A 9,513-nucleotide genomic window follows, 5' to 3' on the forward strand; every position below is an offset into this window, starting at 1 on the left:
GTATCAAAAGTCTATACAATCACCATTTGCATGTTCGTCTCGGCTATGCAAGCTTCGTATAGCTGATTTTTTGTTGTTGTTGTAATCAAAACCAACACATTGGGGTGTTATTTTTACTCATTTAAGTACATTTATGCAGCTGCACCGTCCAAATTACAAAAACGAAGATGACATCTAAACTGAAAGGTACGTTAAAAGCCCGTGCCAATGATTTAGCTAGCCATACCTTTAGAAGCTAACGATAGCTAGCTAGCTACACTCAGCCCTCTCTGTTGTAAACCTAATGAGTTTGCAAATGCAATTTTGTTGAAATTAATTCATTATAATAGAAACATAAAAGGACAAAAATACGAGAATTTGGTTCCTGCAAGATGTGAACAACCGTGTTCACAATTCAAAGTTTGCAGCGGTTTTATCAGGGCTGTCCGTACATTATTATAACACAGGTCGCCCTGCTTCATTAACGTTACGTTACCGTACAGTAACCGTTAGCTACACAAACTGTGACAGATAACGTTATAACGTAAGATTTATAAGTTATTAGCTGTATTCACCTGACGTCTGCTCTGACATAGTTAATTATTTAGCTATGTCAGTCCATAATAAGAGGTGTAATTCAGTGTAAAGTTAACGTTACTTAACTAGCTAGTCCTAGATCACACACTTGATTTACTCTATCGGCAAAACTCAGGAGGAATTCATACTAAGATGTATCAAACTAAATTAGTATTTTATTGAACTAATAATAATACTTTTGAGAGATGTTTTGGCTGTCATCATTTTATATTATCCAGCAGTGCAAGAGACTACTAGAATGTATACCAAGAAGATGTAATGTATTAGAAGAACCATGCAGTACCAAAGCAGAATAGAAGTATTAGTTTAAGTTAAAATGTAAAATAAGCTTATATGAAATCACTCAAGAGACTAAATAAAAATATGATGAGCAGTAAAAGTCGTTAAAGAGGAATCTGAGTGAATTTACTCCAAAATACTTTTAGTGTTTAAATGGTTAGCAGTGGATATGTTCTAAGGGACCTAGTCTGAGTGAAGGGCCTTAAAAGCTCAGAAATATGAGATGAAATTGGTCAAAAAACTAGACCATCCAAGCAGTATCATGCTGTATTTCTTATGTTAGTTCAAAATGAGTAAAACATCACTGTGTTTTTTAGTGTATTGTGTACATTGTAGTTTCATAAATCCATATCAAGCAATGAGGAAGCTATTTATTTTACCACTTTGTTCATGCTGGTGTGTTTTGATTCTAGTTGGGAAGGTTGGCTCAAAGAATAAGGAGGATGCTCCTTATGAGTTGGAGAGCCAGTTTATCCTCAGGCTTCCTTCGGTAAGACATGCTCAAACAGATTATTTCTTTCAAATTTAATGTGACCGTTGGCTGAAAAAGACGTGGATTCATCTTTTTTATTTTACAGGAGTATGCCTCAACAGTAAGAAGGATTGCCCAGTCAAGCAGTATGAACATAAAAGACAGACTCACCATCGAGTTGCACCGTAAGCTGGTTTATCAGTATTCTTAGTTCTGGTTTTTATATCTGACCTGTGTGACATCACTGTTCAAACACCAATTTAATTTGGCTTACCAATCGCTATCATATGAAAGCTGTCATGTTATCGACTTGAAATCTTGTCCAGAATGTGTTAAATGTAAATATTTCTAGAGTGAAACTAAGATTTTCAGTTTTTGTAGTTTGTAATTAGAGATGCACTGATATATCTTCGTACTAGCACTACTGACTTATGTCAATTCACAAACATTGGAATCGGTCTTACATTCTTTTAACAGCAAATATTTGGTCAATTGTAATTGCCATTTTTATTTTCAGTTTTGTTGCAATACATTAATAACTACAATTGTCAATTTGACAACAAAACTCCTGTGTCATGGTCTTTACTACCAAATAATCTTAAACTATACATGAGAAACATGTTTTGCACCTGCATGTGTACTCTGTTTTGTGACTGCAGTGTCCTTATGGCAGTGTTTCACATATTACTCATAATCAATTATGTTGTCCCTCTTATTTGTAGCTGATGGTCGTCATGGCATAGTGAGAGTAGACCGCGTCCCTTTGGCCTGCAAACTGGTGGATCTGCCCTGTATGATTGAGTCTCTGAAAACGGTGGACAAGAAGACATTTTACAAAACTGCTGATGTCTGCCAGGTAGACCACTGCAGTGGGATGTCATCTTCATTGTACATTTCTTGTTCAAGTTTAGGATGACGATTGTGACTAAAAACCCAGGTAGAGCAGCACCATTGCATTAGAAGATGTGATATTCATTTGATACATTTGTTGTTATCAACATTGGATACATATTTGCTGTTAAGTTTAGGATACCAATTGTGAATAAAAGGTATGTTTTACATTTTTTAATATTTAAAACTAAGATTATGCCTCAGCTTTTCTTGTGCGTTATAATACTGTAATACAACAACATTAATCAGCAGAATGCAGAGTAATTTATATCAGTTTTGCATCCATGGGTTAGATGCTGGTATGTACACTAGATGGAGACCTTTACCCTCCTTTAGAGGAGCCAACTGGGACCGACCCCAAGAGCAAGAAGAAAGACAAAGACAAGGACAAGAAATTTGTTTGGAACCACGGCAGTAAGTAGACAAATCTCTACACACCAAAACAGCTTTTTGAGCTGCCAGTGCTGAAAATTTGGCACATCAGCATATTCAGGAAGCATAATTTGCTCTTGAACTCCACAGCTGATTGAGCCATTTCGACTAAACTAATACTGTTGTTTTTGTCTCCAGTCACCTGCCCTCTAAAGAACACACGCAAGAGAAGATTTCGGAAAACTGCAAAAAAGAAGGTTTTGACATTTTCATTTCCCCTTTCCCATCCACCTCTTTAGCATCCCGTCTGATGATCCATCATTTTCCTAGGCTACTTTCCAACAAGACATTCACATTTCATAAAACATGAACTGTTGTGAGAGTGAAAACTGAGATTTACATATAAATAAAGGCTTTCAGTCTTAGTTTGCCCCAAAGGCATGCTAAAAAGCAATTTTGCTATTGCCTTGATCAAAGCGAGTGTGATTGAGGACTACATTCTACTTTGTCTTCTGAATAAATCTTTCTGAAGGTACAAGCCATATTGATTTGGCCCCTTCTGTTTTTAATTGCTAATGTGCTTCCTGGCATGCAGCCAGCGTGTGCGTGCATGCGTGTGTGTGTGTGTGTGCGCGTGTGTGCGCGTGTGTGTGTTTGTGTGTGTGTGTTATAAGCAGAGAGATGCTAACACTACTTTTAACCCAATCTCTTTCTCTTACAGTACATTGAATCTCCTGATGTGGAAAAGGAGGTGAAGAGATTGCTGAGCACAGACGCTGACGCTGTCAGTGTCCGTATCCTTTTCGACCCCTACAAATATTCTGCACGTCCATCTTGCAAGGCCTAAAAAGCTAACTAATCATTAGAGTAACCAAGCAAAACAGTACATGTGGTTATCTCATATAACAGCAAGAAACAGCATGTAATGTAGAATCAGATGGACATTTTTCTGAATGTGAAATCTAACCCTAGCCATGACTTTAGCTTTTACGAAGCTTCACTGCTAGATAGTTTGTACTTTCTTTTTAGGACAGACATAACCTCACTCCCATCTATCATCCGAATTAGGTTTATCTAAGACCCAAGCAGGTGTCCTGACTCCTGCATGGCTCACCTGACTTGACTGTGTCTAATGTCTTTGTGAGAGGGATGCACTTTGCAAGGAGGTTATTAGCGCTCTAATGAAACCCTAAACTCGCCTGACAGAATAAGAGCACAGCAGGGCCGCTTTGAGTGCATGCTTGCTGTGTGTTAATTGAGATGGACTGTTCATTATCATTGCTTAGTTGCTCACAGTGAAGCTGGATTCTAATGATAGTTTTAGCGTTTGCATGCAGCAGCAGACATATACACAGGGCACACTAATCAATGTTAAATTAATAGAGGCAGTTTCTTTGGAGTATCATAGCATCCGTTATTGTCCTTCAAGTCTAGCATGCGTCTTAAATTTAGGAATTCTGAAAGTGGAGGGGGATCTACAGAGGGGTATGTTAACCTTAACACATGATGTTCAGGGTGGGAAATCATAGCAGAAGATGAGTCCAAAGAAGCAGATCAGCACAGCTCTCTGGCCAACCTGGACTCCTCACCTGGCACCTCGGGACACAAGATGGGTCATGGGTCCTCTGGTAAGGGAAACATGTTTTTCATAAGTAAGTCATAGGACCCACGTTCTAAAGGGTCGTGTATTGCTACCTCGACTACATGGCCTACAGAAACACAAAGTAATAAAGCTGATTAATATTGTGTTTCTAAGGCAAAAACAGATATTGAAATTCGAGAGTTAAACATTTGATAATGATAGATCATTTTATATTCATTTCTTTTACATAATTGTGTTACATAAAGAAACATTTTTGTCATAAGGATCCCTTGTTTTTTTAAGGAATATGACCAAGGTAAGCATTAAGTGGGACATTTTACCTTTAGAAAAATATACTTGTGTGGCGAGGTTGCAGATTGTAACCAACTAAAACTTCCCCCGTGTGCCAAGCACGTAGGGGAACCACGGTGGCCGATTAGAAAATGTGAATGGCCTTCTCTAAAGTGAGCATTTGGTTTGTCCGTTGTGGACCTGTGTAGAAACATGGCGGTGCAACATGGCTGACTCCGTGTACAATGATTTCTTTGATACTGTCCTCACCAGAAAAGGTGAAAAGAATTTCGGACATGCACACCATCCCTTGTCACTCTTCATAGCCTTTGCCCCAGTGGTTTGGAATGGAAATGGACTGTAAGCAAGCATTAGTTACTCTTAGGCCTTAAGATTATTTTTGCCTCTGGGTTCCCCAAATGACCTTCTTAGCTCCTAGGTGCATAGAAAGTGCTCACACTTATAGGTACTTCAGGGTACAGTCTTGTTGTTTCTTGCTATGTGAATGTAACACACAACAATCTAGAGTTGGTTCATGCTTCTGTGACTTCTACTGTAGTGCCAAGTGTTAGAGCACAGTTGTTATTTGCCATGTAAGAGAGTCTGTTCACATTCTGGGTGTTTGGACTCTACATTCATTCTACCTGGTTTATGCCTTACGAGACAATATCTCTAACTTCTGATTTTCACTAGACTGTAGTCCCTGTGACCTAAATCAAACCCCACTGTCTCACTCTTTCCATCTTTGTGTTCACGTTAATAACACTAATGTGCATTCCCCATGGCCAGCCCAGCGTGACGAACTGAGAGAGATCTTCAACGACATCAGCAGCTCCAGTGAGGATGAGGAGGACGAAGGGGACCGGCACGAGGACGAGGACCTGAATATCATGGACACGGAGGATGATCTGGTCCGACAGCTCCAAGAGAAACTTAACGAGTCCGATTCTGCACAGCATGAAAGTGATAGAAACAACCAGATAGGTGAGAGGATATCAGGTTTTCTACAGAGATCTGGCTTACTATATGAAGCCTTCTTAAAATTGTACAGATTTTGATGAATATTTGCATGAAAAGCTTTTTGAAGTATGAAAAACATTAATATTTATTGATTAAAAATGTACCCATTATTATTTAATGAAAATAATTCTTAGTTGCAGCCCCACTGACATGGTGTATTACTTGTAATCAAAAATACAGTTTAAATTACCTACTAAATTGTTTCCAGTTCAAAAATCCAGGTCTGAAAACAGTGGTGGAGTGTAAATGAAACACAAGTATAAACACATTAATATGTGACCTATAGATATACAGTACAGGCCAAAAGTTTGGACACACCTTCTCATTTAGTTTTTTTTTTTATTTATTTTCATGACTATTTATATTGTAGATTCTCACTGAAGGCATCAAAACTATGAATGAACACAAAGTAGCCACCCATTCCACTAATTAACCCTGACAAAGCACACCTGTAAAGTGAAAACCATTTCATGTGACTACCTCATGAAGCTCATTGAGAGAACACCAAGGGTTTGCAGAGTTATCAAAAAAAGCAAACGGTGGCTACTTTGAAGAATCTAAAATATAAGACATGTTTTCAGTTATTTCACACTTTTTTGTTAAGTACATGATTCCATATGTGTTCATTCATAGTTTTGATGCCTTCAGTGAGAATCTACAATGTAAATAGTCATGAAAATAAAGGAAATGCATTGAATGAGAAGGTGTGTCCAAACTTTTGGCCTGTACTGTATGTCCGTATGTCTATGTACATCTGTTCTAAAATTGAACATGTGTTAAATTTGTCTGGAAAGTGTATGTGTATACCTTTGTGAAGTAAGTTCAGCACTAGAATTACACAATCTTCCATGCTGTGCTTGCAACTTGCATTTACACCTCAGTGTGAATGCTGTTTTCTTTTGGCCAAGTTAAATTCTTTCATTTTTTCAGTTGTAGCGGTGGCCGAGAATTTAGCATGCTGATTTCAGAACGGACTTGTAGACTAGAATTAGAAATTAAATCAAAGCCCCTCAGATACTTGTCAAAGCAAAGGTAAAAAATAAACTTAGCCAGGTGTCTGGACTTGATCAAAGTTGAATTTTCTAGGCCAGACATCAGAAACACAAACACACACACACAACCATGAGTAGCCTTACTTTCACTTTAACACACATGCTGTGTCCTCCCCCACAGAGATGCACACACAGACAGCTTTCCTCCTCAACTAACCAGTCTGACAGGTGTTGTGGCTCAGCGTGCAGCTCAGACAGCTGTCCAGCCTGACAGCCCAATGCCTCCTTATCTACATACATGGAGCTGTCAGTCAGCAACTCTACTGGTCAGCTCCACTGTAGCAGCCCATCAGAGCCTTTCCCGATGTGCTGGATCTGGCTGTGTACATTTCTGGTAGCCCTGCAAAGTTGTAATAAATGAGTCTGCTTGATTTTGCTGATTGCGAGTCATTTGGGGGAAGCAGAGCTTGGAAGATAGTTGATGGTGATGGAGCCACAGGTTGTTATTGTTGTTGTGAGGCACTGTCACTTTGGCTGGATTTAATAAGAACCCTCTGTGGAGCCCGGGCAGACTGATTTAGTTGTATCTTTAGTGATTTGGCCTGCTGGCTCACGTCCTTTTTAAGTGGATTTGTTGTTCCCATTAACCGCAATTTTCAGCTGAATTGGAGGCATCCTTGTGGCTCAACAAGCTACGGTGCATATCGTATCATCATGGCTCTGCGAATGTAGTGTTGCTCTCAAATTTTGTCACATCATCTCTGTTTAGCTTTTCCTTTTTGTTTTCTACTCTTCACTGCACAAGAAAGCATAAGCTTAAATGACATGTTGTCTGAGTGCCATTGGTAACGTGTGAACCTCCTGCTTCCCTGCAGTTTTGGAGTATCAGGTGCAGATCAACGGCGTCAAGGCCAAGCTTCAGGAAACCCGCGCCCGAAAGAAACAGCAGGAGGAGCTCATCATGAAAGTGGAAAACCAGGCCCTCAAAGTAAGCAGTGCACACTCTCACACTGTGTTTTTCCACTTATTCAGAAACTAGGTCTGCATGAACAGAAACATAAACAAGAACATGCAGATGAGCTTGAGGGCAGAAGTCTTCATGCTGCACATGTTCTCTCAACAGTGATGTGAAAACATAAAAACAGCTGATTACACACAGTGTTGGAGGCTTTTTATTTTTTTATTTATTTTTAAAGGTGCCCTGCCATACAAAACCGTTTTTACTTGCAATTTTTGAAATATGTTAGGTCCATATGTGTTTGTGTTATGTTGTGAATATGAAAATGAACTGCTACGTCCTTTGTCAGCTCTAGCCACTGAAAAGAAATAAGCGGAGAAATCAGGCCAATTACAAAAGCTGGTCTGTCTGACATCATATTGCCTGAGCTCATTACTATTCATGAGCTCGCCCAGTTGGGCTGGGTAAAGGATTCTGACAACCAGGCTCTCATTGGCTAGCTGTTAGCCAATCAGATTCAAACAGCTTAGCTTGTTAAATATTAATGAGAACTGGCAGAAATCGAGCTGAGTCTTCCTTTAGGCTTCTATACCACACTAGAATGGCTTGAAACAAGGTCACCAAGGCATTTTTTCCACAAAAAATGTTACAGAGTCCATGGTAGAACTTCAGACATTACCACAAAGTAATGAAATACGTGTGGCAGTGCACCTTTAAAGCCATAAATATTATATTTCTCCTGTCAGCCCTTTGCTAATATAAGCATTGCTATGCAGAAAAAATGGCGTGGAAATTCATTGTTCTGCCAAGCGCTCTTTAGTAAAGACTTTACAATGAGTGAAACATGAGCGGACGTGGCCCTTTTTACGTTGCCATTTAGAGCACTCATTACCCGGTGTTTTGGGGCCGTCAAAGCCCCATCTCCAGTCGTTATTATCACAGTTGCAGGGAAAAGGTCAGCTGTCTCTGACTGGCATTCCAAGTAGCCTTTCTGTCGGAGAGGAGATGACATGAGCAGACCAGGCAGACACATTTAAAGCCATCACAATTTAATGAGGCTCAGTATGTTGACTCAAACTAATCTTGTTTGTCTGTTTTTGCCTTTCCTCTCACAGAACCGCTTCCAAGCTTTGTTGGATGAGATTATTCAGCAGGAGGAGCGAGAGATGGAGCAGGTAAGAACCTTTTCCTAAAAGCCGAGGATCAGTGCCTTGCTGTGAGCTCTCCACAGCTTTCAGCACTTAGCCCGCATTTATCTTGTATGAATGTCAAATACCATGTTAGCAGATGGCATAGTGCTTGCTGTCCTTGTTAGACCCAATGGTTTTCATGCCTGATAGCAAAGTTCAAATTCAATCACGTGAAATTGAATTTGTCAGCAGCTACCAGCAGAGTCTTTTTTGCAGCTATGGCACAGTAGCCACCCACTGTCTCGGGTCGTTGTTTGTATTGACAAATGAAGGCAGCAAATTAATGTGAAAAGACATGTTAATCATCGTCCACTTACCCTCCAATTACACCCTGGGGCTGTCGGGCATCAATCACCATTTCTATTTTCTGCTCCAACAGCTGGCCTCCCTGCAGGAGCAGCTGGACTCACTGATAGAGAAGTGACCACCAGGGGGCAGCCTAATGTCATCTTCAGCACATACACACACATGAAGAGGAGGAGAGCCTTCATCCAAGGAGGAGGGAGTCTTTATTAGCTGACTTGCTGTGTCATTCCTTTCAGTTTGTCGTCTCCATACATTAAACATACAGCATACTGTTTTATGTATTAAAAGTCAATATTTTTTATTAGGTTGACAAAAGTTGTTTATTATGTTATGATTTAAGTATTTGATTGGCTTCAACTGTGCATATTTTTGCTTGTCATTTTAAAGTAAATGTACTCCTAGCCAACTCACCTTCTTTGTCTTTTATGACCTGTATGAGAATAAATTACAGTGATACACAATTGTCAAAGAAAAGAAAACAGTCATTGTTTTTGCATTTGGGCACATATTTACACATGGGGGCACTTTGATGTTGGTCATAAATATCTTTTTTCTTTAGATGGCCGAAACTTCCGCAAAGTGAT

General features: G+C 39.6%; 1 protein-coding gene across 1 annotated transcript; it reads left to right on the plus strand.

The window, feature by feature from the left end:
• taf7 (TAF7 RNA polymerase II, TATA box binding protein (TBP)-associated factor) lies at nt 1–9,392 on the plus strand. Its single transcript, XM_039813158.1, has 12 exons — nt 1–186; nt 1,269–1,345; nt 1,434–1,512; nt 2,050–2,183; nt 2,512–2,632; nt 2,789–2,847; nt 3,312–3,384; nt 4,105–4,218; nt 5,253–5,447; nt 7,351–7,463; nt 8,549–8,608; nt 9,003–9,392. The coding sequence occupies exons 1-12, from the start codon at nt 168–170 to the stop codon at nt 9,045–9,047; spliced, it is 1,089 nt and encodes a 362-aa protein (XP_039669092.1). The 5' UTR covers nt 1–167; the 3' UTR covers nt 9,048–9,392.
• Nucleotides 9,393–9,513: the final 121 nt, after the last annotated feature.

Source organism: Perca fluviatilis, chromosome 10, assembly GCF_010015445.1.
Source record: "Perca fluviatilis chromosome 10, GENO_Pfluv_1.0, whole genome shotgun sequence".
In the NCBI taxonomy this organism is placed as follows: Eukaryota; Metazoa; Chordata; class Actinopteri; order Perciformes; family Percidae; genus Perca; species Perca fluviatilis.

What these genes read in the sequence shown, in the direction of transcription:
- taf7 (XM_039813158.1), top strand. An exon ending in TTATCCTCAGGCTTCCTTCG is followed by an intron (nt 1,346 to 1,433) that starts GTAAGACATGCT and finishes TTTATTTTACAG; the next exon opens with GAGTATGCCTCAACAGTAAG. An exon ending in GGAAAACTGCAAAAAAGAAG is followed by an intron (nt 2,848 to 3,311) that starts GTTTTGACATTT and finishes TTTCTCTTACAG; the next exon opens with TACATTGAATCTCCTGATGT.